Source organism: Engraulis encrasicolus, chromosome 16 (genome assembly GCF_034702125.1).
Source record: "Engraulis encrasicolus isolate BLACKSEA-1 chromosome 16, IST_EnEncr_1.0, whole genome shotgun sequence".
NCBI lineage: Eukaryota > Metazoa > Chordata > Actinopteri > Clupeiformes > Engraulidae > Engraulis > Engraulis encrasicolus.
In genome coordinates, this window is record NC_085872.1 from 10,631,602 (window position 1) to 10,658,965 (window position 27,364).

A 27,364-nucleotide genomic window follows, 5' to 3' on the forward strand; every position below is an offset into this window, starting at 1 on the left:
AAATTTGATCTTTTTATGAATATTTACTAAATTATAAACTAATATTTACTAGTATGACAATGTATAGTACGTTTTGCAGCTAAAAAAATGTCTATTAGAAATTCAAAACGGTAGACATGGAGAACATCCACCTTTTCATAAAAAGTGTATAATGAATACTTCGTGAAACAGGTAACATTTATGAAAGGGCAACATGAATTCTGTCAAGAAACTGCTAAAAAATATTACACCTTTAAGTTATAGATGTGGGTGGGGTTCTATTTTTTACCAAATCGACGTCTTAATGTGGTAAAGTGATGATGAAATCCCTGAGTCCTTACCTAGATCTCTTTTCCTGCGTTGATGGACTGCTGCAGGAATAATAGCGAAGAAATGGATCATTAGTTACATCTGTGTTTGTGAATTTTCGAAAGACACACATCAACCACTTAAACAATACATTCACTTTCAAAAAGCATAAAACACAGCAGAGAGATAGCGACAGTGTGTGTGTGTGTGTGTGTGTGTGTTTACATCTGCAATGTGCAGCTGTGCCTCCCTCACCATGTGTGACGCTGGTCTCGGTGCTTTCCCCACCATCATTGCTGGCCGTCACTGCAATGTCATTGCTGGCGACGCTTGCTACACTGCAAGAGAGCTCTGTGGTGTTGCATATCTCCACCCTGTTGGAGCCGGACACGTCGTAGACACTGTACTCGGTGGCCAACGCAGAGGCGTTCCAGGACACCACAGCGGACGTGTTTGAGCCAGTGAACTTCACCGTTGGGGTAGGACAGGGAGCTGCAAAGTAAGGTAAGGCAAGGTAGTTAGTGTGATGATGACAGACCACTTACGGAGGACCAGGGGGGTATACTAAGAAGCTGGTTCAGTGGTAAACTAGGTTAAGTTCACCTTATGGTAGAGGTAAATCATCTAATAGAAGAGCCTTGAGTCCTCATGAGCCTTGAGTCCTCTATTCTGCAGGTGCATGCTTTTCTATAGGTTTACCATTTAGGCCAACTAAGATTGGTTTATCACTAAACCATGTTCTGAGTATAGCCTACCCCCCCAGTGGCCTGATGTGCAAAACTTGCTTGCGCACATAAAAGCTTCGTAAGTAACTTTTCACACACATTTTCAGATGTACTAATGCTGACTTTACACACTTTACGTGTGTTTGTACTGTAGGCCTACTAAGTTTCATACCACATGAATCAGCATCAAAACCTGTTTATATGCATGGACTGCTACATTTTAAATTTTCATATTTTCACTTGTGCAAAGATTCAGTAGTGTTGGGTTGGGCTCTCATTGCATTGTACTGTATGTATTCGTATTCCCCTTGGGGAGGGAGCTTTCAGATTACTTTAGTTCGGGGCCGGCCACCACTGTCAACGGCTCTGCACGAATGTACAAACAGTACATTCTAGTTAGAGTATATTTTGTACCGCAGAGACCATGGAATGTGACAAAAGGTTCAGCCCATTGAGTGTAAATGGAAGTTTCTAATATACAATCAATGGTTCAGCCAAACCTGTGACGCCAGTGACGGCGGCCGATCTGGGGCCCACGCTGCTGGGAGAGCTCCTGGCGCACACGGTGGCGGAGTACGTGGAGCTGCAGGGCAAGGGCAGCTCGAAGAAGGTCCTTTGGGTCCAGTAGGAGGACACCTCCATCTGCATGGCGGGGTCTCCGTCTATGCTGCCCGTTATCTCCACCTCATACTGGGCCCCGGGGCAGTCCACAGGGTCCCACGCAAACATCAGCATCTGCATGTCAGCCTGCGCAGGCAGGTGACTGACCTGCAGCCACTCAGGAGCGCACGGCACTGGTAGGGTTGGGGAGGGGGGGAAGGCGAGGGGTAAGGTTGCAAAGGAGACACATTGAAACAAATATTGACTTTTCTACTGAGTACCCTGTCATAATTGATGCAATCTGGGGGTCAGAAAGCTATACATTGAAACTCTGTCACTCACCAATAATGTATTTACACTAGGGCTGTAATGATCCACTCAACTCACGATTCGGTTCGTATCACGTTTTTGTCAAACGGTTCGATACAACCAACAATTTTTCAAATGTATCTTTTGTAATTAATTAATTAATTTGCTTTTGTGTTCTGGACTGAAGGGTAACAGAACTTTTAAAGGGTGTATCGGGATACCGCCTTCTTGCACCACGATGCATATCCTGATTTAGGTTCCATACATTATCGTCACAGCCCTTATTTACAGTGACATTAACACAACATTAATGCACTTAGCAGATTTACTTTAGGTCACGATGGATGGCTGTACTGGCAGCAAGTGTGTGTGTGTGTGTGTGTGTGGTTGTTTGTGAGTACCTTGACTGCTGTTCAGTGGCTGGCTGGGGGCTGAGGTGCACATGCCATCGGAGGCCTGCACACTGAAGGTGTAGAACAGGCCACACACCAGCCCGTCCATCACGCACCAGGGCTCCGTGTTGTCACATGGTATCACGCTGCCGTTGTCCGCCTGGCCCAGAGCCGAGTAGCGAATGGCGCTCACACTCGGGGCCCAAGACAACACCGCCGTACTGTTCCCGCACTCCGCAGCCAGAGTCAGGTTTACAGGTGGGCAGGGCACTGAAGGAAAGGAACAGGAAAGACACCGGCCAGGGTTAGAACAGAGCATGGAGAACCACAGACCACAGTTAGAACAGACCATGGACATGGAAGCCGAGAGGGGGGGGGGCAAAGGGGTCAACCGTCCCAGGCCCAGGGGAGCACGGGGGCCCAGGATTGGGTCCTCATAACATTGTAGGAATTGAGGGAGGGCCCCTTTCAGATAACTTTGTCCCGGGCCTGACCAAAGCTGTCAGCGGCCCTGAACACGGAGATACAATGCAAACCACATTAGAACAGAACATGGAGAAGCACACATGGAATAGAATAGAATAACAAGAATAGAAGCAAAATAATTTGAGATTCTACAACGTGCCGAACCTCTGGGTTGGAATGACACTGAATATAACCCACTGTTATAACAAAAGCATAATAAAAGATCTGATTTTACAACAACTTTAACTTGCGAAAGAAGAGTAGACAACACATAATTGGACGCCACATATTTGAAACAAACTTGAAACACTTCGGCCATGTACCCTTCGTATTTTGTAGATACCTGCCTACACAATCAGACCTGTAAATGTACCCAAAAGATCTTATATTTCATGGCAAATGGTAAAAAGATTCAAGGACAAAAAACAAACAAACAAAAAATCAGTCAGACCAGTGCACCAAAAACCACCACAAAGACTTTTTAATTTAGGTTATATGAATATAGGTGTGTGTATGTACAGTGTATATATATATATATATATATATATATATATATATATATATATAAAGGTTATATGGTTGAGCCAGTTAGTCAATAGCCCATCAGTTTCTGAAGTGAATTTTAAATTAAAGTGCATCAAGTTCTAGCAATACATATGACTTTGCTTGGTTTTCCATACACAGGACGATTATAGCTACAGCAAATAAATGACGTCACAATCAACCGGGTTGATAAATGATTTTCCATCAACATGTTAGCGGAGTAGAATGCAGTTTGTGATTAATATGTAGGAAAGAGAATATCCTGCGAGAGACGCAAAATAAACTGTCATCATCAGGTGTTCAAACAAACCGTAAGAGCTGGAACTCTCCAGCCAGGTCCAGTCATAGCTTCTACGCCTCTTTTCTATATTGCTTTAAATCTTTTTCCATCAACTAGTATTGACAAAACTTTAGAAAAAACGTCTGTTGTGAGCAAATTAAAGTTGAGCGACAAAACTGGCGTTAGAAGACACATGATGGGGGGGGGGGAGTTACGCTGCTCTATCTTCTTTGTCGTGTTAAAGCATATCAGCTTTTTAATGGAAAAATCACTAATCTGCACTTAAAGTGCCCAGCTTCAGTCTGTAATACAACCACTGTGGAGGAACCCCTAAAAAAAAAAGCCACACCCCAAAGAACTAAACGACTACAGACCGGTAGCCCTCACATCCCATATAATGAAGACATTCGAGCGTGCGCTTCTGCTCAACATACTGAAACCCCAAGTTCACCACGCACTAGACCCACTACAATTTGCCTACCAGGAGAAGGTGGGAGTTGAGGATGCTATTCTGTATCTGCTGCACAGAATGCATTCTCACCTGGACAAAGGAAGCAGTGCTGTTAGAATCATGTTCTTTGATTTCTCCAGCGCCTTCAACACAATACAGCCACTACTGTTGAGAAACAAACTACTGCAGATGGGAGTGGAGACTGGGCTGGTGAACTGGATCACAGACTACCTCACAGGAAGGCCCCAGTTCGTCAGACTAGGTGACCTCACATCAGAGACTGTAGTCAGCAGCACTGGAGCTCCACAAGGAACGGTGCTCTCCCCCGTGCTGTTCACCCTGTACACCACTGACTTCAACTACAACACGAAGACCTGCCACATGCAAAAGTTCTCGGATGACACGGCCATTGTTGGATGCATCAAAGATGGGCAGGAGGGGGAGTACAGGGGACTGGTGGAGAACTTTGTCAAATGGTGCAGAACCAACCAGCTGCGGCTGAACACCACCAAAACCAAAGAAATGGTGATTGACTTCAGGCGAACCACCCCACCCCTGGTGCCTGTCTCTATCGAGGGGGAGACTGTGGAGACAGTCTCCACATACAAGTACCTGGGTGTTCACCTGGACTCTAAACTGGACTGGTCTGCCAACTCACATGCACTGTACAAGAAAGGCCAGAGCAGACTCTACTTTCTGAGAAAGCTGAGATCTTTCAATGTCTGCAACAGACTCCTGCAGATGTTCTACCAGTCTGCCATGGCCAGTGTGCTCTCCTATGCTGTGGCATGCTGGGGTGGCAGCATTAGGAAAAGAGATGCTGGACGGCTCGACAGGCTGGTGAGGAAAGCAGGGTCTGTTGTAGGCACAGAACTGGACGCCCTCACAACCACAGCCGACAAGAGGACACTTGGCAGATTGGACTCTATTTTGGACAACGACAAGCACCCACTGTACCCAGTCCTCAACAACCAGAGAAGCCTGTTCAGCTACAGACTGCGCGCCATCTCCTGCAAGACAGACAGGCTGCGGAAGTCCTTTGTACCCAGGGCCATTCAGCTTTTCAACACTGCACAGAAGGACACACAAAGAGAGATCATCATAGGGGACTGGACTGCATAAACAGATCCCACTCCTGCATACTCTTTTTACCTGGACTCTCTACCCTTCGACTCCTTTTCAGCGGAATGCACAGCTGAGTGTGTGTGTGTGTGTGTGTGTGTGTGTGTGTGGTGTGTGTGTGTGTGTGTGTGTGTGTGTGTGTGTGTGTGTGTGTGTGTGTGTGTGTGTGTGTGTGTGTGGGTAGTTACTCAGTCTGCGATGTGTGTAACCCCCCTGACTACTGATACTCCTGGACTATGTACACTTTATTTTTGGTGTGTGTGTGTGTGTGTGTGTGTGTGTGTGTGTGTGTGTGTGTGTGTGTGGGTGTGTGTGTGTGGAGTGACACAGGGGGTGACTTGTGTTTAACCCCCCATCTCTTTTTCTAAGGAATACAATGGACATTGTTCTAGGAAAGAGACTATGGACACTCCTGGACACTTTATGGCCACCTTGTCTTGGCTACTATGTGCCACTTAGCTAAGGCACATGTGAACACTGGACACTTTACACTTTATATTTTTGGTGTGTGTGTGTGTGTGTGTGTGTGTATGTGTGTGTGTGTGTGTGTGTGTGTGTGTGTGTGTGTGAGAGAGAGAGAGATGCCTTGGCAATAAGTATGCAACAGCGAGCTATATATGATTATTTTATTTTATGTGTAAATATGTGTGTTATGTCTTGTGGACAATGTCTTTATGTCTTTATTTATGTGTGTATGCTACTTGACACCTTAATTTCCCCCTGGGATCAATAAACGATACTCTACTCTCTACTCTACTCTACTCTCCGAGGAACCCTTTAGAAAATTGTGGGGTTCTTCCAAGCACCTAGTATGTTCATCAAAGAAACTTTGGTGGTTCACCCACGATGGCAAGTGATATGAATACGAGGGTTCTTTGAGGAACCATTATTTTTAACAGTGTCATCACAGCTCAACACTTGCATATGCTTGTATCACCCAATTCAGATGTATATTCTTAATAATTACTTTCAGCTTCACCAGTAAGTTGCCAAAATGCTTCTAAAAAAGTTCACCGCTTTAGCTCTAAACTGTGACAGGGTGGTTTTCTAGACTATATTCTCTGCTGCAGCAGCATTGAAGTGTCTCACCTGAATGTTTCTGTACTATGTTGCTTGTCTGGTTGTGACAAATCATCCCTGTGACAATGAATGTGTACAGCTGACCACAGTGCAGGTTGCTGATCTGACAGGAAGAGGTATTTGAGCTGCAGGTCAGGCTGTTCCCATCGGCATCCTTGGCTATTGCTGTGTATTCTCCAGGGATCACAGCTTCCCACATGACATTCGCTGAGTTCGACTGACAGATAACGTCCACTTGTGTCAGGTTCACTGCACAAGAGGCTGTAGGGGGGAAAGGAGAGCAAGGTCTTCAATTTTACTTAAAGGACTAAAAGGATGACATAAAACTCTGTTACAATGAAGCAGGCCATAACAGTATGTACGGGGTGCACTGACTTCAGTATCCACAAAGCAGTCAACTGAGATTAATTTATAGATCACTGATCCATTGGAAAACACAGATGTGAACTACTTAAACTCTCAAATGGCGTCCTTCAGGCCTCTGCCTTTGGCCCCTATTGTTTTGTTATTCACTATCTCCTTCTTGACCACATCATTCAACATCACTGGTTTAACTTGACCATTGTGCTAATCACCCTACACTCAATAACAATGCAGGTCTGAGATCTGCTTTCATGTTGAGGTTGTAGGAATTAAAAATTGTAGACATTGTACTATGGAGCAGCCCTAGCTGCAGAGGTAACTGTACTTGAGCTGAGTGTCTTAGCATGCTGTCTGACCTTGGCTGATTGGCGTAGGTGGACTTGGGTCACTGCTGCAGCCATGAGCGTGGGCCGTGACGGTGACGTTGTACTCTGGTCCACAGGGAAGGTCACTGAGAGAACAGTTATTGCTGAAGGAATTGCATGTGGACACAGTCATGCCCTGGCTGTTAGTGGCATTCGCCATATATCTGACCCCTTGCTGCCCCTGCTGATTCCAGCTGACAAGTGCCTCTTGGGTGTCGCAGTCCAAGGATGCATTGACAGACGATGGAATGCATGGAACTGCAAGATGGAAAGGACACAAGTTACACATCTATACTCCACTTTGCACAACATAAGGTATATTAGCAGGTCCTGAGTGAACTAATAGTGCAGAGATCTTCAGTTATAAATGTGTCAATTGCAGGACTTTTACTAAAACATTACCTGGCCTGCCCATGCAGTATTTCCTGCTGCACAAAACGTATCAACCAAGCTTGCCAAGACTTTAAAGACCAGTCAAAGTTGAATCTCTATGTCAATAAAATACTATACACCTTACAACAAGTCTATGTAGCCATCTCACCTGTCCAGATATCCTGGGTGTCACTGGTGGTATTGCAGTTGTTGCCTATAGCTGTAACAGACATATGGTACATGATACCACACTGCAGGCCACTGATGCTACAGGAAGTGCTGTTACTGTCACAGAAGAGTGGACTTCCATTGGTGGTCTGCATGGTGACCAGGTGGCTTAGCGCTCCATCTGCAGGGTTCCATGATATGGTGGCCGTGTCTGACACACAAGCTGGACTCACCATCACATTTGTAGGGGCACAGGGAGCTGGAAAAGGTCAAAGGGTTAAAGTAAGGACACCAAAGGACTTTACAGAAGTCACAGGAGAACATGATGCAGATTTCAAATGTCTTCAGGTGCAGAGTGACAAGTGGCCCAGACATGGAGAATCTATTTGTTTCATTCATTTGTGAATTCTGTTCTCCCCCATCTCCCACTGGTTCTCTATCTAAAACTTAGCATATCTTAAGCTTCAGTCCTTACCTGGCTCCAAGTCCATTGGCTGGCTGGGAGTGCTGGAGCATGTGCTGCCCGTAGCAACCACCTGAACGCTGTAGTCCACTCCACAGCTGAGACCTCTGAGAGTACAGCTGTGCTCATGCCCATTGTCCTGGCAGGTGACGTTGCCCTGGCTACTGATAGCAAACGCCTGGTACGAATCCGCCCCCTCACTGTGGCCCCATGACACAACGGCACTGCTGTTGGCACAGTCCACCTCCACAGAGACATCCTCAGGGACACAGGGCACTGCAGGAAGATGGAGGACATTCATGAGATGGGCTTGGGCTCAGCAAGTGTTTTAATGCTACTGTATCTACAGTCAGTAAAACATACGCCTTACAACAAGTCCATGTAGCCATCTCACCTGTCCAGATATCCTGGATGTCACTGGTGATATTGCAGTTGTTGCCTATAGCTGTAACAGACACATGGTACAGGGTGCCACACTGCAGGCCACTGATGCCACAGGAAGTGATGCTACTGTCGCAGAAGAGTGGACTTCCATTGGTGGTCTCCATGGTGACCAGGTAGCTTAGCGCTCCATCTGTAGGGTTCCATGATATGGTGGCCATGTCTGACACACAAGCTGGACTCACCATCACATTTGTAGGGGCACAGGGAGCTGGAAAAGGTCAAAGGGTAAAGTAAGGACACCAAAGGACTTTATAGAAATCCCAGAAGAACATGAAGCACTATTGACATGTCTGCCTTCACATGCAGAGTGAAAGCTCTGACCCAGATATTGATAATCCAGTTTGTTTCATTAGTTTCTGAATGCCGTTTTCTCCATCTCCAGTGGTTCTTTATCAAAAAGACTAAGCTTAGCTTCAGCCTCAGTCCTTAATCTCAGGAGAACATGATCACAGAGACTGGAAATCTCTGACATGATGCAGCATTCAGCCTCTGTCCTTACCTGGCTCCAAGTCCACTGGCTGGCTGGGAGTGCTGGAGCATGTGCTGCCCGTAGCAACCACCTGAACGCTGTAGTCCACTCCACAGCTGAGACCTCTGAGAGTACAGCTGTGCTCATGCCCATTGTCCTGGCAGGTGACGTTGCCCTGGCTACTGATAGCACACGCCTGGTACGATTGCGCCCCCTCACTGTGGCCCCATGACACAACGGCACTGCTGTTGGCACAGTCCACCTCCACAGACACATCCTCAGGGACACAGGGCACTGCAGGAAGATGGAGGAGGACATTCATGAGATGGGGTTGAACCTCAGTATTTTAAGGGACCATCAATGGACTGCAGACGTAGTTTCTGACGCACAGAACATATTCACCACTTTCCATTTGACACATTATTGAAAGGGCGAACCATACCGGTAGATGGAAAATGGAGTGCATGGAACTAAAGTAGGGATGCAAACGATTAATCGATTAATCGACTTTAATCGATCAATGCATTAATAAACACATTAATCACAATTAATCAACAATTAGACTGACAAGAGACCCAGGTGAAATGGGCATGTGAAGAGTGTGTGTGAATAGGGGTGTGAATAGTGGGAATATATAAATCACCTTTGGATTAAAGAATTGAAATAGAATCAACTTAAATGTGGTATTTTGTCTCAATTTTTTCCGAGAAACATTGAGATTTTGGGAGGAAAACGCCTCATCAATTAATCGTAAGTCGATCGATAAGACTATAAACTAATGATTAATGAATTAATCGATAATTTGCATCCCTAAACTAAAGTTAAAAGATTAGCAAGAGATGGGCTCAGCATAAAACAGTTGTTGCAGCAAAACCTGTTTAGACCCATGCTGTAAACATCTTTACTATAACAATCCTAATTGAAGCAGTTTGGTATAAACTAGCTGAAATGTCAAATTCAAACCACAAGCTTTGTTGCTCTAAAACAATTAACACATACTATGGCTTACTGCCTTAGTTAAGTATAAGTCCATGTAGCCTCTCACCTGTCGTGATATTCTGGGTGCCACTGGTGCTATTGCAGTTGTTCCCTATAGCTGTAACAGACACATGGTACAGGGTGCCACACTGCAGGCCACTGATGCTACAGGAAGTGCTGCTACCGTTGCAGAAGAGTGGACTTCCATTGGTGGTCTCCATGGTGACCAGGTAGCTTAGCGCTCCAGCTGCGGGGGCCCATGAAATGGAGGCTGTGTCTGACACACAAGCTGGACTCACCGCCACATTTGTAGGGACACAAGGAGCTGGAAAAGGTCAAAGTTTAAAGTAAGGATACCAAAGGACTTAACTGAAAACTCAGAAGAACATGACATAGGTTTGAAATATATGCCATCACATGCAGAGTGACAGCTCTGACTCTTGAACACAACCACCAGAAGAACAGCACTAGAATCGGATGTGGAGGATCTGTTTGCTGCAATCATTTCTGAATGCTGTTCTCCCCATCTCCATTGGTTCTTAATATACGAAAATACTTAGTTCAGTTTCAACACTAGTGGGTTATGGATATACCTGTATATGCACCACAGACTAATATGTCACATCATCACAGCTCAAAACTAGCGTTGGCATGCCGCCCAATTCAGGTTTGTGTAAAGTCTGCTTCCTTTTATCATCATCTGAAATGACATGCACAAGAATGGCTTTAAGCTTCAGAAGATAAGAACTAAATTCTGCTTAAATAGTTTGTGCGTCTTGGCTCCACACCTCAGTCAGGGATCAAAAGGCTTTTATCCACATGCAACACGGCTGTGCAGTGCCGTGTCGTGTCGAGCTGAATGTTGCTGTTAAGCCAGCCCGATTTGTTTCTATTACAAATCGTGTTACCCGGAGTATGGTTGGCGTTATGTTTTTCACATTGTCACATAGCATTACTTTACGTAAGCTAGTTGACTTCATGTAAGGCCGACAGTCAGATAGCCCATCTAACGGCTACGAATAGTTTCAGTGACTTCGTATTTAGATACTACAATGTTGATTTCTGCCTTCGATTTTAACATCAAAGTAATACAGTGTCAAACTAAAAAGCATTCCAAGAGAGTTGATCTGGTGGCCGCCATGATTATTTTTGATTCACCGGTGAGGACAAGCTGACGCACAGGATTCTGGGTAGTAGGGAGCGAAAGACCCGCTCAGCTCGGTTCAGCCGGTCAAAGAAACGAGGGCTGATTTTCGAGCTGTGTCATGGTGTGTCGTGCCGTTACTGATCGAAACGAGAAAAATGGCGGCCGAGTCGTGCTGTGTCGACATGTACCGGTAGAAAACGGGCAGTGGAAAAGAGCCTTGAGACTATATTCTCTGTTGCAACAGCACTGAAGTGTCTCACCTGAATGTTTCCGCACTACATTGCTTGTCTGGTTGTGACAGATCGTCCCTGTGACACTGAATGTGTACAGCTGACCACAGCGCAGGTTGCTGATCTGACAGGAAGAGGTATTTGAGCTGCATGGCAGACGGTTCCCATCATCATCCTCGGCCATTGCTGCGTATTCTCCAGGGATCACAGCTTCCCACATGACATCCGCTGAGTTCGACTGACAGATAACGTCCACTTGCGTCAGGTTGACTGCACAAGAGGCTGTAGAGGGGGAAGGACAACAACGTCTTCAATCTTTATGACTAAAAGGACAACATGCAACCCTGTTACAGTGTAGCAGCCCATAACAAGGTATATGGGGCGCACTAGCTTAACTATTACCAAGATAGTCAACTCGAAATACACTAATTCATAAATCACTGAAAGTACTTAGTTGTTGCAAACATGTCAGCACTCAAAATCATATTAAGCTCTAAATCTTAGCACTGATTAAAATCTAAATCCCTAACTCACTCCATGGTATCATTGGTATTTGACTAGTTTTTCACTGGAGAGAAGCTTGTTTCCATTGGAAAGCACAGATGTAAACTAACTACTCTCTGACATGGCGTCCCTCAGGGCTCTGTCTTTGTCCCCTATCGTTTTGTTATCCACAATCTCCTTCTTGACCACATCATTCCACAACACTGATTTCACTTTCACTATTCTACTGATCACCCTACACACTATAACCATGCAGAACTGCTTTCATGTTGAGGTCGGAGGAATAGTAATAGTAGAATCTAACAATAAGGTAACTCAGTCTGGCTCTATTTCACTAAATTGTACCTCTTGTACTATGAAGCAGCCTGAGCTGCAGAGGCAGCTCTATTTGAGATGAGTGTCTTAGCATGCTGTCTGACCTTGGCTGATTGGCTTAGGTGGACTTGGGTCACTGCTGCAGCCATGAGCGTGGGCCGTGACGGTGACGTTGTACTTATGTCCACAGGGAAGGGCACTGAGAGTGCAGTTCTCGCTGAAGGAATTACATGTGGACAGAGTAGCGCCCTGGCTGTTAGTGGCATTCGCCATATAGCTGACCCCTTGCTGCCCATGTTGATCCCAGCTGACAAGTGCCTCTTGGGTGATGCAGTTCAGCGATGCATAGACAGACGATGGAATGCAGGGAACTGAGAGATAAACAGGACATGAGGTCAACATTTGGACTGTTATTGACACTATAATAATATAGCTATTGGGGTACAGCCTGAGTAGAGTTACCTGTATACTGCTAATGTATTCAGGTGGACAGCTGCTGATAGCTTTAAAGTTAAAGTCAAATCTATATGTACTATAAGCAGTTTTGTTAATTTACTCAGTTAAACACATGCCTTACAATAAGACCATGTAGCCACCTCACCTGTCCAGATATTCTCGGTGTCACTGGTGCTACTGCAGTTGTTGCCTATAGCTGTAACAGACACATGGTACATGGTACCACACTGCAGGCCACTGATGCTACAGGAAGTGCTGTTACTGTTGCAGAAGAGTGGACTTCCATTGGTGGCCTCCATGGTGACCAGGTACCTGTAGCTTAGCGCTCCATATGCAGGGTTCCATGAAATGGAGACCGTATCTGACACACAAGTTGGACTCACCACCACATTTGTAGGGACACAGGGAGCTGGAAAAGGTCAAAGATTAAATAAGGACACCAAATGACTTTACAGAAATCTCAGGAGAACATGATCACAGAGACTGGAAATCTCTGACATGATGCAGCATTCAGCCTCTGTCCTTACCTGGCTCCAAGTCCACTGGCTGGCTGGGAGTGCTGGAGCATGTGCTGCCCGTAGCAACCACCTGAACGCTGTAGTCCACTCCACAGCTGAGACCTCTGAGAGTACAGCTGTGCTCATGCCCATTGTCCTGGCAGGTGACGTTGCCCTGGCTACTGATAGCAAACGCCTGGTACGATTGCGCCCCCTCACTGTGGCCCCATGACACAACGGCACTGCTGTTGGTACAGTCCACCTCCACAGACACATCCTCAGGGACACAGGGCACTGCAGGAAGATGGAGGACATTCATGAGTGCAAAATAAACCATCTAAAAGTCGAATCAATACTGGTGTTAAAATAAAAGCTTTTCAAATAGCTTCAAACACGTGTGAACAAATTACATTAAGATAATTAGTGAGTGTGCAAAGAACAAACATACATGAGTATGGTGGTATTGACAAGTGACGAATGAAATGATTTAACTAAGGTATTACCAAAACAACGTTCTCATGTTAGCTATGTCTTCAAAACTCCCAGAATTTACCTCCAGTCAAAGGTGCCCCAGTAGCTGTGGTGTTGCACTGGCTGTTGACAGCCGTGACAGACACCGCATAGCTCTGTCCACACGGCAGCGACGTCACACTGCATTCGTTGGTGGGATACATGCAAGCGTACACGTCGCCACCAGCCTCGAGCATGGCTGTGTAGTACTCTGTGCCATTGCTCTCCACCCAGCTGACCATAGCAATGTTGCTCAGGCAATCTATGGAGCTGGACACGTGTGTGGGTGCACACGGCTCTAAATGTTGAAAAATGAAGAAAAAAACACACAATAGCCTTAGTCTCACTGCAGGGCCAGCCCCGGGCTGGCCCGGACAAAAGGGGGCTGACGGTGATCTCATCAAAAGGGGGCTAGGTGCTAAAGATGGCCGCCGGGCCAGGTTGTGGGGCTAAGGGCCGCTTTCCCTGGCCCGTCGAATTCGATGGGCCAGCAAGCACCGCCGAGGCTCGGAGGCGGGGTCAACCTCGGGCGATATAGCCCACGTGCGATATAGCCTACCAGACCTTCGGCGATAATAGCGCAAAAGCTAAATAAGCCGACATAAATGTCATGTGTGAGTATTTGTGAGACACTTTTTATTGGTGTCCAGTGGAAAGCATGCCAAATCACGATAATGGCACAAGAGTTGGCGGCTAAAAGCAGAAAAAAGCCGACATGACTTAGCTATGACATCCCAAGTTTAAGTGTAGTGGTGCCCATGATGCCCTGATAACAACAAAAAAGTTATGTTGGCTAAATAACTTTAAAAACACAAACAGAAGTGCCAAAGTTGCATCTTATGAAATTATGCCATAAGAAATAATTTGCCCAGAATTTAGCGATAAGTCCCCCATGCAGCCACATTATTACACAGTAAAGCACAGCTGTTATTGACTTAGGCCTATTTAAAATCATCCTCACTCTGCTGCCCTAGTGTCTCATGTTTTGCAGACATACTAAACCATAGGCATACGTTTTGCAGACATGTGCCATAGTGCGCACACTTAGAATTCCCTGCAGGACACACACCGATGTTATGCAGATTGAACGACTTGTAGGCTACGCTACTTCCGTGGCTACTTTAATAAATAGTCGCTATTCCCCTGGCTCATCATTTTCTATAGCAGCTGATGAAGATGCTATGTCTCCGGGATTTGGTCTCTTTTCACATGGTAACTTATTCAATTACCTGCACATTCACCATGAATAGACAGGTGGCACGCCGCAACGAGGGGGTGTGTCGCTATGTCCGGGGCTCATAATTTTCTATAGCAACTGATGAAGGTGCTATGTCTCCGGGATTTGGTCTCCTTTCACATGGTAACTTATTCAATTACCTGCACATTCATGTCTCGCTATGTCCGGGGCTCATGCTTCTGTGCGCTATTGGGGGGATTAACTGGGCATGTTCGCACGTCTCCTTCTGTTCACTCTCAGTTGTCGAGCTGCTCGTATTTTCATGCGTCTTTGTCTTCTTAACATGCGCTGCGTCCCATACAGCTTCTGAATCGACAACTTTGCCATGTAATAAAACTGTTCTTGAAAGGCAAGCCATTTTCTTTGCAGTTCTTGTCGTCTTTGTCCGTAGGCTACGAGCCAAACGGCGACCTGCTCCAGCAGAGTTTGCTCCATTTTGGGGCGAAAGTGGGCTGTGCCCGACTGACGTTTCACAAACAAGGCGTGTACCTGAATGTGCCTGGGGTCGGCTATGAGTCCGATCAGGCAAAAAATGGCCCGGGGCCGGCAGCTCCGAGCCGGCCACTCTCCTGAGCCCCGGGCGGCCCCGGGCCGCTGAAGCGCGGCTAATGAGACCAAGGCTAATGATTCACAATCAGCACCTACATGCTGAACTCATCAGGGATTTTTGTGGTTTGAATACACATATAGACTATGAAGTCATTTACATGTCTTTTTTTTGTTTGTTGTGTTACCACCGACCTTTCTAAAATAATTTTTCAAGAACACACCTGTTTGGAGACTTGTGGGCTCGCTTGTAGACTCGCCTCTGCACCTGCTGTTGAGTGCTGACACAGTGAGGCTGTAGTTCTGGCCGCAGGTGAGCTCGGAGAGCTGGGCGCTCGTGTCGTTGGTGCTCAGCGCCACCGGGTGCCCGAATGGAGCCTCGGCCCTCACAACGTACGTCTGGGCCCCAGCACTGTCGCTCCAGTGCAGAGAAGCGGTTTTGGACATGCAATCGAACGTGGCCATAGGAGGCTCAGGGATGCACGGAGCTGAGGACAAAGCAGGAGAAAGAGTTGGAAAATCTACAGTGACTAGCACTGTGCTGTGCAGAAACCAGATTTCAGCCTTAGCACTGCTAATTCAATTGTGGGCAATGCAAAATTAAATATTACTTAAAAGGGATATTCTAAGGCGCATAATCTAATCAAATTGTTTTTTTTTTGTTTTTTATTTATTTATTTATTTTATTTATTTATTTATTTTTAGCAAGCATGTTTATCCAGAGCAACTTTGGAGTACAAAAACAAAGCTACAGCCGCAACTTCATACACAGACATACCGTAGTACAGTACACTGTATGTATATGCGTATGTCTTACCCATGTGTATGGTAGTGGTGTTGCTGGGTGGGCTGGTGCAGTTGCCATCGCTAGCTGTGACCCTGACAGTGTAGCGCTCGCCACACTGAAGGTTGTCCCAGGTGCACCATGTTTCGTTCGTCACACAGGGGAGCATCTGACCATCGCTTGCCGTTGCCGTGGCATTATACATCAACATTCCGTCACCGCTGGACTCGGACCAGCTCACTGATGCCACGTGAAGCTCACACTCCACGAAGGCGGTGACATCAGCAGGGACGCATGGGGCTATGGGGATTGGCCAAAAGTTAGGCTGAGACACAGCTAAAATGTCACTACAAAAATATTTTGTTTTTGAGACTTTAACCCCTTAGCGCAGAGCCTATGTTATAACCTTACTGACACGAAAATTGTAATGGCTATGTCACAATCTGTTACTGGGTTACTGGGCACTGGGTTACTGGGCTCTGGGTACTGTCATAGCAATGTTGTTATTATGTAGTTGAGTATTTTCAGCAAATAGTGAATAGGCCTGCCGGCGACCCCATCTCCACTAAGAGGCTACTCACATTGGCAGAAGGCATACTCTTTGCCACTCTGCCAGTGGATTGACTTGTATGGATATGTATACCTGCACATTGCACAAGTGGGATGGCGTCCACGCCATTGTCATTTATGCTACAGATAAAGAAGATACGTATACCATATTACAGTATTTTGATTACTATTCAAGAGAAACGTGAACATATAAAAAGTATTTTCACATGTACTTGACTACCTGACCCAGCGTGCAGCATAACAACTGGTTCAGGCCATGGTCATCTCCCGCAGGGATTATTGCAACTCCCCCCTGGCAGGCCTACGGTACCTGCCTGTGCAATAAATCCACTGCAGATGGTTCGGAACACAGTGGCGCTTTTGATATTCACTCAACCCAAAAGGTCCCATGTTACTCCTCTATTTATCGAGTTTCACTGGCTAGTACTGGTGGCTGCCCGGATCAAGCACAAGGCCCTGACCCTTACCTGCAAAACCTCAGGAACAGCCCCAGCTTATCTGATGGACATACTAAGGCCTTATGTTGCTGAGTGAGCTGCCCAACACAAACCACCTAGCCATTCCCCTGCTCAATCTAAGTGATCCCAGTCAAAACTGTTCTCTGTCATTGTCCCTCAGTGGTGGAACAAACTTCCTGAATTGACGAGACAAGGGTCATCTCTCTCAACCTTCAAAAAGCAAGTAAAGACTCTCTTTCATGACTTTTACTGCACTGATGCCTTAGATGGGCCATACCAGTGGTAGACTCTGCGGCAAATGTTGTATGCCACAATTATGTCCTTGTGTTGTACTGCTTTGGATAAAAAGTATCTGCCAAAATGCACTGCAATGAATGTAATGTAAACGTGTACAGTACCCGTCTTGAACTCTGTGGCTTCACTTTGTGGGCCAGGGCAGCGGGCGTCATGCGGGGTTATGGTGGCTCTGAAGCTGTGGCCACAGGGCAGGCTGACCTCCATCTGAGAGGCCGTAGTGTTGAAGTCTACCTGGTAGCCTTAATAATAATAATAATAATAATAATAATAATAATAATAATAATAATAATAATAATAATAGTGTAACAATAATAATAATAATAATAATAACTGTATTTGTATAGCAAAATTCATACAAGACATGCAGCTCAATGTGCTTAACAGATAGATTAACAACAATATTAAAGTAATAATCATAATGTACATACAGTACAAATAAAATATTTTTTTCAATGTTTTGTTCATCATGGGTTAATTGTTTACTAAGTCTTCATAATGCTATTTATGCATCCCTTCTTATAAAGTGTTACCAATACATTTTCTATTTTCATTTTATTTAAGATTTTTGGGGAAAAACTCAGTATTGACTGAGGAAATCTAACCTTGTGGATTAGAGATGGTGAGGATGTACCACATGGCTCCCTTGGTGCTGGGCCAGTCCAGTGTCACATTGTCACTGTCACAGGCCACCTGGGCTCTCGGCTGACCAGCCTGGCATGGCGCTGAGACACGGAAGCCACACGATTGATTACCAGGTTATTAAATGATGGAGACCTACTCACACGCATGCACTCTATGCTTGCTGTACACATTCACAGCACCATAGGGGAAAAACACATTTAAAAACTTGGTTTTGCATGCCATACAAACCTTATATTTGGAATAAACAAAACAGGCCACTTTATAGTAATGTGACCAGGGCTATAAATTAACATTTTTCATCACTGGCCAAATTTGGCTAGTAGATGTTAATCGTACGGTACTAGCAAAGCATACATTCACTACCATTCAGAGTGGTGTTTCCCAACCACTGTGCCGCGGCACACTAGTGTGCCGTGAGAGATCGTCAGGTGTGCCGTGGAAAATTCTTGGGATTTTTTTTTTTTTCATTCATCGTTATTATCAGCAATTATTATATGGTGTGACGTCATCGGTCGAATGCTCCATTCATTTCAACGGGCTCCCCAACGTTCGCACGTCTGTTATTTTTCGATAACGGACGGGTTGGTCTATAACAGACCGCTGTCAATGGCAACAAGACTTTTCACTGCTAAAGCGACTTTTCAACAAGACTCTAATCAGCTGCTGTGATAGACAACACCTGTTGTCCTGCCTACCTAGCTGTTGCCTAGCGGTGTTCCACAACGGCACTGTTTTGTTTTGCGCAGCAACAATCTTTTGACATTAAAAACTATAATAGACTTAGCATTAAATAGGCCTAAAGAAATGTCCCTGCCATGTGTGAATCATTTAAGTATAACTTATCCATATAATAAGCGGGTTAACTTTCGGCGAGTCGGTCGCTTTGTGGAATAGCAGCACTTCAGAGAGAACAAGACCCCTCCGCTCCGCGTCGTAGCGACCTTCTCGCCGAACGTTAACCCTTACATAATGCCTATGTCATTTTCTAGTAGCNTCTGCTGTTGACTGGCGTCCTAAGCATTAAATAATTCCTTATCACTAGGTGGCAGCAGGTAGCGAATTGCCCAACAAAAAACGTCCATCAGCTGCTAGTCAAAACAATCCTCCTGAAGGTGACTGATAGTTAACTTTGCTAGCGCTGTTTCTTCATTAATTAGGTCAGAAAACCAAAATCCTACCCTGAAAGATTTGTGTTTTGCTTACAACCTTACTGAAAAGTTAAACGAGTGAGGTGGTGGCATGATTGAGCACAAAACGTAGTTTGTTGGTCCGCGTGCTCTCTAGTCGAGTGTGAGGATGCCGAGTAATTAGAGACCCTTCAAGCCAGACTATCCAACTGCTGGTAAGCATAATTAGCCCGGTTTTAGGGAAAGGGGAAAGCGATTACCTCCTGTTACCTCGCGGGGAAACTTGCACCTTTGTCACAAACACCCCAGGCACAATTTCCAATCAGTTTTTAATAATAATATGACCGTAATATCTTGCATTTGAAAACATGAGATTTCCGCTTTGAGTTCATGGAGCGCTGTCAAACTGTCCAATTTCTTCTCCTCGTCGTCCTTTTGCAGCGCTGTGATTGTGGTCAAACTGCATTTTAGGGCGGGCCTTAGCCAAAGGTGAAAGACGCATAGGTTTCACATTGAGATTAAAGGAGTAAAATATACAGAGATTGATATTTGTACATAGCCTATGCATCTTCAGTGAAATATTTCCCAAATGTTGCTACTGTCAGAATAAGCATTATTTTCTGTATTCCTGCTTATAGAATGCTTTTGGACAGAATAACAATTTGTAAATTGTAGGCCTACTTTGAAGTTTATAGCTTCTTTAAGAAGTGAACATTAAGTGCACTTTTTATTTGAAAGAGGAAATATAAAATATGACTAAAAATATACAGTTTTGTGTTTATTTGATTGCTATTCAAGACACTTTGTAGCCGCCTATATTAACAATATAGTCATTCTTATCAGAGAATAATTTGTTTTCATTATTTCATCATTTTTGGTTGGTGGTGTGCCGCGAGATTTTTTCAAGGGAAAAAGTGTGCCTTGGCACAAAAAAGGTTGGGAAACACTGATTTAGAGCCCTGAATATACCGTAAATCCTCTAATATAGGCCGGGGCTTTTATTTTACTCTTGTGCATCTTGGTCCAGGCCATTATTGGAAGAAAGACAGAATTAGAGGCAGGCCTCTATTTCTATTTGAGCAAAACAGACTAGCAGTGGAATGAATAAAAACAATATTTTGTGTCTATTTGAACCTATAAAATACTTGGTTCATTTATTGATAAAGTAGGCTACAATTGCATTACGGTAAGGTGTGACTAGGGTGACTATCAGTCCCTTTTTAGGACCTGTTTACAATGTCTGTGTGTCCCTCTGTTTGGCTTTCCTCCTATCCTCGGCTTGTGCTTATGGCCTCGAGATGCGAGGCAACGTCATTGACATTGACTAGACTGTCGTTGGTTCTAATTACATTGAGAGTCCGATCATTATTTACCTCCTCTGCCAGCGAGATCGGACAATATTAGAGTCCCGGCCAGTAATGGAATACAGGCTAATATTAGAGGATTTACGGTATTTGTGTAAGCACTCTCACATATTCCATATACAATGTGTGTGAGCCGTACAATGAGGAATGGGCCACTTTCACATATCTTAGAAACTTAGACACTTAACACTTATAACACATTTTGTTTGGCTTTACATACCTGTATGTCTTTGTCACATGGGAAAAGGCTTTGTACAACAAATAAAATGTAATAATAACCTCCGCCAAGGAGGTTATGTGATCGTCCAATTTGTGTTTGTTCATGTGTTTGCGCATTCGTTCGCTGTGCGTGTGTGTTTCTGTCCACCATATGGCGGTGGTGCATGCACTCTCTGAGCACATTTCCAGTATTATATAAATTGTTACCTTTACATGATGGTTTCAATTCCGAATAAATAATACAGAATTAAATAGTTCAGTTGAATTTACTTTCATTTAATTCTGAATTAAGAAATGTTTACATGGTGTTTTCAAAGCGTAATTAAGCTTTATTCAGAATTGAATGGAGTTCAATCGGAATTAAAACCGTCATGTAAACATAGCAAGCGTGTTAATGCAGACATTAATTGACTCACCAGTATGGCTGTACACGGGATCACTGGCGTTACTTGGGCACTGTTGGCCGTGGGCAGACACGTCAAACGCGTAGAGCTCTCCGCAGTCCAGACCGTCGAACACACACGAGGAGGTGTTAGAGAAGCACGTGTCCTTGTGGTCATCGCTCACTCGCGTGGCCATCGCCATGTAGGTCAGGTCTAAGCCCTCCGCCCTCCAGGACAGAGTGGCACTGAGGGAGCCACATGGCTGATGCACCGACACAGAAGATGGGACACAGGCACCTGTGGAGAGGGGCAAAGGTCACAGGCATACTGTATATAAACAACAGAGAAATGAGGTAAGTGACACACATGAATGCGATGATGAAGATTGATGGGCATTGTCAAGAAGCTTGGAAACAATAGCTTGTGGACGGGACATTCGAGAAATATAGACATTTTTAAAGGTACACTGTGCAAGATGTTTAGTCGTTTATTTCCAGAATTTATGCTACCCGTCCATTAGTGTAACCTTTTTCATGAATACTTGCCACCACCATCAAATTCTAAGTATTCAATATGACTGGAAAATTTGCACTTTTCATACATGAAAAGGGGGATCTTCTCCATGGTCCGCCATTTTGAATTTCCAAAAATAGCCATTTTTAGCTGCAAAAATGACTGTACTTTTGCCATACTAGAAAATATTAGCTTAGTAAACTTCCATGAAAATATCAAATTTGGCACTAGGCACCCGTTTCAATGAGCAGCATAGTTGCAGTACCTTTTTTGACCATTTCCTGCACATAAGAAATAATAGGCATTATTGAAATTAATTCTGCAATGCACTATTTGGTACTGTCAAGAGAGTTTGACATATAGTCAAGAAAACAAATCCTCCTACATTCCCTTTGTGTGAAATGTGGGTAGTGATGTGCATATTTTTATGTAAAATGTATTTGTGAAAAAGCACACACACGTACACACATATACACAAAAAAACAAACAAAAAAAAGCACAAAAAAAATCGTTGTAGGTCCATCAGTGTGTGTGCGTGGCACAGTACTACTGTAGTACGCACGGAAGTAGGTGAGTCCCGTGTCGGTGGTGAGGTCGCAGTTGCGATTGTCGGTGGTGATGGAGATGTTATAGGTCACGTCACACGCCAGGCCCTCCAGGTCACACCGGTCTCCCTGGGTGGTGCAGGAGGCCCGCAGGCCCCCGGCGCCCAGTGCTGTCACGGTGTAGTTCACCGCCCACATGCCCGCACCGCTGCTCATCCAGCTCACCGTGGCCGAGGCATGCTCACAGTCTGGCTGGAGGGTTGCATTTTGCGGTGGACAGGGTGCTGTGGAGAACAAAAAAACACATGCCTGTGTGAGCATACTGCATACACACACGTAGAAGCACACGCATGCAGACACACACACACAAACACATGCAGAAAATACACACACGCACATGCATGCACACAGACATAAAAACACACGCCCATACACACACACACGTACACACAAACACACACACACACACACACACACACACACACACACACACACACACACACACACACACGCACACACACACACACACAGAAGCATACACATGCACACAAACACTCTCTGTAATAAACTAGCTGTTCTACATAAAATGTTAACAAATAAACATAAAAAGAGTTAACATGAACATAAAATGAACATAAAGAGTTAACATGCTGACAGTTGAAAATAAAATAAAAACAATACAAATAAAAACAAAGCAGACTGTACTTGTACTTCACGTCACTCTTTACATCTCAACACTGACCAGTAAGATCCTCCCTTGTACTGTACCTGTTTCCAGGTTGTCTCCATTGCTTACAGAGCTGTTGAACTGGGATCCAATGGCCACAACGGCCACCGTATACGCTGTGCCACACAAGAGGCCATTCACAGCACAGAACGTCTCCGTGGTGACGCAGGCGGCTGGAACACCATTCCCATTCAGGTCCTCCATGATGACAGAGTATTTCACTGCATTCAGGCTACGCTCCCAGGAGACGTGACCCGTGTTGGTCATGCAGTCCACCCTGGAGTGGACGCTCTGTGGCGGACATGGCTCTAAGGGGGATCGATGGAAAAACACCAGGTTAGCAGTGTTTCCCAACCTTTTTTGTCTTGTGTACCCCCTAAGCATTTTCGGTGTGCCAGGAGTACCCCCCAGTCAAGTTCTATGTCGCTTTCTCCATCTCAATGAAACTAAGTTCCATACATTTGTTAACATTACATATTTCCAAGTACCCCCTGCAGTGTGCTTGTGTACCCCTAGTGGTACACGTACCCCTGGTTGGGAAACACTGTGTTAGAGTCAGGGACAGTTAGTCTCAGTGGTACCATGGGCTGTTCTCAAACTTTTTTTTACAGCAGTCTTGGTCATCTTTGAGCTTTCCAGCCTTGCACACACAGTGATTTCAACAGTCTGATTTCAAGTTTGTTGTAAACCATACGCCGCCAGGTTATGGTGGAGTGCAAGTGTACAATGCATGTGCTATATAAATAAAGATGTTCAAGCTTCTCCTGTCGCGGAAAACACATTACAGGACAGTCATTTTAAATTCTTAACACCTGTCCACAAGACATCTCAGTGAATGTCACACACATTGATGTGATGTGGATGTATACAAAACGTGCTATTCAAAATCACAGTAATTCTTGAAGCACACTGAATTTCAAGCCGATGTTACAAAAAGAATTTGTTACCCCACCCAAATACAATCCCTTTTTAATTAGGTGTGTAATAGTAAAGACCAATAAAAACCCATGGTTAAAGGCTACTGGTTGCTGTGGGCCCCCCAAGAAGGCAAATTTCTTAACAAATTGACGTCGACAGTATTATAATTCCGAGCTAGGATTTAAGGATAACAGGTCTACCAGCTGTACTCAACACGACAGATGAATTTTTCAATTTCGCATCCTGTCACAATTCTGGCAGGTGGGGGACCCTATACTGCAGCCATATCTAGCCTGTGCGTTAATCCGACCCTGATAATTAGAACAATAATCTCATGGGCGTGTCGCCTCCTGTCCCCTCACCTGTCTCCAACTGGAACGGCTCTGTGGTTTCAGGGCACACCTGGTTGTGTGCGGTGATGGAGATGTCGTAGGTCTGCCCACACAGAAGGTCTTGGAGCTCACAGGAAGTGGCGTTGGTGCTGCAGTTGCTCCCATGGCCGTGTTGTGTCAGGGCCTCCGCGGTGTAGTAGGTGGCCCCCCTGCTGGCACTCCAGCTGACCTCTGCCACCGGTGGGCTGTACACCACTGTCTCGTTTACAGGCGTGCACGGCTCTGCACAGGAAGAATGGGGGTAGACGCACAAGCAGGTTTCACATGGACTGAATTCCCTACAGCACATATGCACTGCTGTTGGGATTCAACAGCCTTTGTTACTGTATGTGTTGTTATAATACCGGTATGACTTTTCATTATATCCTGGAACACAGTTTATCTGAGATATAATTGCTTTACCCCAACCACTGCTGCCATTCCACATATATTTCTTGTTAAAATGATAACTTTCAAAAAGGGTTGATAGATTTGTACCAAATGTTGTGTGCTAATATTCTATGATAGGTACATAAACGTTTTGTTTGAATGGTAACATGGTAACGTGTTACTCGAAGTATGGTTGGAGTTATGTTTTTTTATGGTTGTCACGTAGCATTACTTTATGTAAGCTAGTTGACTTAAGGTAAAGGACGACAGTCAGATAGCTCCTCTATCGAAGTAGGCTATAAACAGTTTCAGCGACATCATATTTGGACACTACAATTTTAATTTCTGCCTTCGATTTTAACATCAAAGTAATACATTGTCAAACTAAAGAGCACTCCAACAGAGTTGATCTGGTGGCCGCCATGATTATTTTTGATTCACCGGTGACGACCAGCTGACGCAAAGGATTCTGGGTAGTAGGGAGCGAAAGACCCGCTCAGCTCGGTCAGCCGGCCGAAAAAATGAGGGCTGGTTTTCGTTTGTGTCATGCTCTATCTGACTAATCGAAAAGGGAAAAATGGTGACCGAGTCATGCTGTCTCAAGCTGTACAGGGTAGAAAACGGGCAGTGGAAAAGAGCCTTAAGACTATATTCTCTGTTGCAACAGCACTGAATTATCTCACCTGAATGTTTCCGCACTACATTGCTTGTCTGGTTGTGACAGATCGTCCCTGTGACACTGAATGTGTACAGCTGACCACAGCGCAGGTTGCTGATCTGACAGGAAGAGGTATTTGAGCTGCAGGTCAGACTGTTCCCATCGGCATCCTTGGCTATTGCTGTGTATTCTCCAGGGATCACAGCTTCCCAGATGACATCCGCTGAATTCGACTGACAGATAACGTCCACTTGCGTCAGGTTGACAGCACAAGAGGCTGCAGAGGGGGAAGGAGAGCAACGTCTTCAATCTTTATGACTAGAAGGACAACATGCAACCCTGTTACAGTGTAGCAGCCCATAACAAGGTATATGGGGCGCACTAGCTTAAATATTACCAAGATAGTCAACTAAAAAATATACACTCATTCATAAATCACTGAAAGTACTTAGTTGTTGCAAATATGTCAGCACTCAAAATCATACTAAGCTCAAAATCTTACCACTCATTAAAATCTAAATGCCTAACTCACTGAATGGCATCTTTGGTATTTGACTAGATTTTAACTGGAGAGAAGCTTGTTTCCATTGGAAAGTACAAATGTAAACTAACTGCTCTCTTGCATGGCGTCCCTCAGGGCTCTGCCCTTGGCCCCCATCATTTTGTTATTCACAATCTCCTTCTTGACCACATCATTCCACAGCACTGGTTTAACTTTGACTGTTATGCTGATCACCCTACACACTACAACCATGCTGGCCTGAGAACTGCTTTCATGTTGAGGTTGGAGGCATAGTAATATTAGAGTCTAACTATCATGGAACTCAGTCCGGCTCTATTCCTCTAGATTGTACACCTTTAATACGGAGCAGCCTGAGCGGCAGAGGCTACTGTATTTGACATGAGTGACTTAGTATGTCATCTGACCTTGGCTGATTGGTTTAGGTGGACTTGGGTCACTGCTGCAGCCATGAGCGTGGGCTGTGACGGTGACGTTGTACTCTGGTCCACAGTGCAGGCCACTGAGAGTGCAGTTGTCGCTGAAGGAATTACATGTGGACAAAGTAGCGCCCTGGCTGTTAGTGGCATTCGCCATATAGCTGACCCCTTGCTGCCCACGTTGATTCCAGCTGACAACTGCCTCTTGGGTGTCGCAGTCAAGCGATGCATGGACGGACGATGGAATGCAGGGAACTGAGAGATAAACAGGACATAAAGTTAACATCTGTACTGTTATTGACACTTTATCACCCGGTGAGCAGACGCAACGTCTTCTGATTGGCTGAGCAGGTGTCCTTTATTCCCCCAGAACAGGACACCTATGTTGCCATGCGGGCGTCTAAAGCCGGGCATACACTGTGCGATATTTTCACTCGTGGGTCTTAAGCTTCTGCTCACACTGCTCACAACTCAAGACTCACGTCCTCACACTACACGAGCCGACAGTCGGATGCGAGCGAAATGCTTCCACCGTACGACGCGACAGGCATGTTTCCCCGGTCTGCAGAGGAGGGAACATGCGCACCTGAGGTGGAGATGAGGTCGCGCTCAACAGCGAATCGCATGGCCCTATTAATTTGTGCATGTGAAGTGTCAAATCGGGTCGTAGCACTGCTTTAACTGTGCGATTCACGCACGAGCCACGACCAGAATTTCAAACCGTTTTGATTTTCTTGCGACCCTGCGATTGCACGATCGTGAGGCGAAATCGCTTGTCGTTACCCCATGTACACTGCACGATGCGAGACTCACGATTGACCTGCGAGTGTCAAACCGGGGCAAAATCGGGGCAAAAGTCGCACAGTGTAAGCCCAGCTTTAGTTGCTTCTTTTCTAACTTTCTGGCGAAGTGCCGTTACTAATTCTAAACTGCAGGTTGCTATGGCCAAGACCCTGTCGTTAATTCTATCGCATTCGGTTGTCAAGCCAAGACCCCGTCGTTACTTCTATCGCATTTGGTTGTCAAGTCAAAAACCCAGTCGTCAATTCCATCGCATTTGGTCGTCCGGTCACCCCAACGTAATGCGCGCGTCCTTACATGCCTCCGATAGAGGCGCGCCTCACTAGATTAGGAAGTGGT

General features: G+C 45.2%; 1 protein-coding gene across 1 annotated transcript in view; it reads right to left on the reverse strand.

Moving 5' to 3' along the window:
• LOC134465972 (uncharacterized) overlaps window positions 1–27,364 on the reverse strand; it is a gene marked incomplete at its 5' end in the record, with an annotated part of 62,547 nt that overhangs the window by 1,884 nt on the left and 33,299 nt on the right. Inside the window, 25 exons of the mRNA XM_063219870.1 lie at window positions 321–350; window positions 544–780; window positions 1,514–1,807; window positions 2,324–2,584; window positions 6,340–6,516; window positions 6,975–7,241; window positions 7,525–7,782; window positions 7,999–8,262; window positions 8,381–8,638; window positions 8,930–9,193; window positions 9,945–10,202; window positions 11,285–11,536; window positions 12,178–12,444; window positions 12,675–12,890; window positions 13,057–13,320; window positions 13,580–13,834; window positions 15,544–15,807; window positions 16,137–16,403; window positions 18,031–18,150; window positions 21,197–21,460; window positions 22,224–22,505; window positions 22,990–23,256; window positions 24,229–24,480; window positions 25,311–25,562; window positions 26,213–26,479. Coding sequence (XP_063075940.1) covers window positions 321–350; window positions 544–780; window positions 1,514–1,807; window positions 2,324–2,584; window positions 6,340–6,516; window positions 6,975–7,241; window positions 7,525–7,782; window positions 7,999–8,262; window positions 8,381–8,638; window positions 8,930–9,193; window positions 9,945–10,202; window positions 11,285–11,536; window positions 12,178–12,444; window positions 12,675–12,890; window positions 13,057–13,320; window positions 13,580–13,834; window positions 15,544–15,807; window positions 16,137–16,403; window positions 18,031–18,150; window positions 21,197–21,460; window positions 22,224–22,505; window positions 22,990–23,256; window positions 24,229–24,480; window positions 25,311–25,562; window positions 26,213–26,479 — 6,057 coding nt within the window. The remainder of the gene's footprint in view (window positions 1–320; window positions 351–543; window positions 781–1,513; window positions 1,808–2,323; window positions 2,585–6,339; window positions 6,517–6,974; window positions 7,242–7,524; window positions 7,783–7,998; window positions 8,263–8,380; window positions 8,639–8,929; window positions 9,194–9,944; window positions 10,203–11,284; window positions 11,537–12,177; window positions 12,445–12,674; window positions 12,891–13,056; window positions 13,321–13,579; window positions 13,835–15,543; window positions 15,808–16,136; window positions 16,404–18,030; window positions 18,151–21,196; window positions 21,461–22,223; window positions 22,506–22,989; window positions 23,257–24,228; window positions 24,481–25,310; window positions 25,563–26,212; window positions 26,480–27,364) is intronic.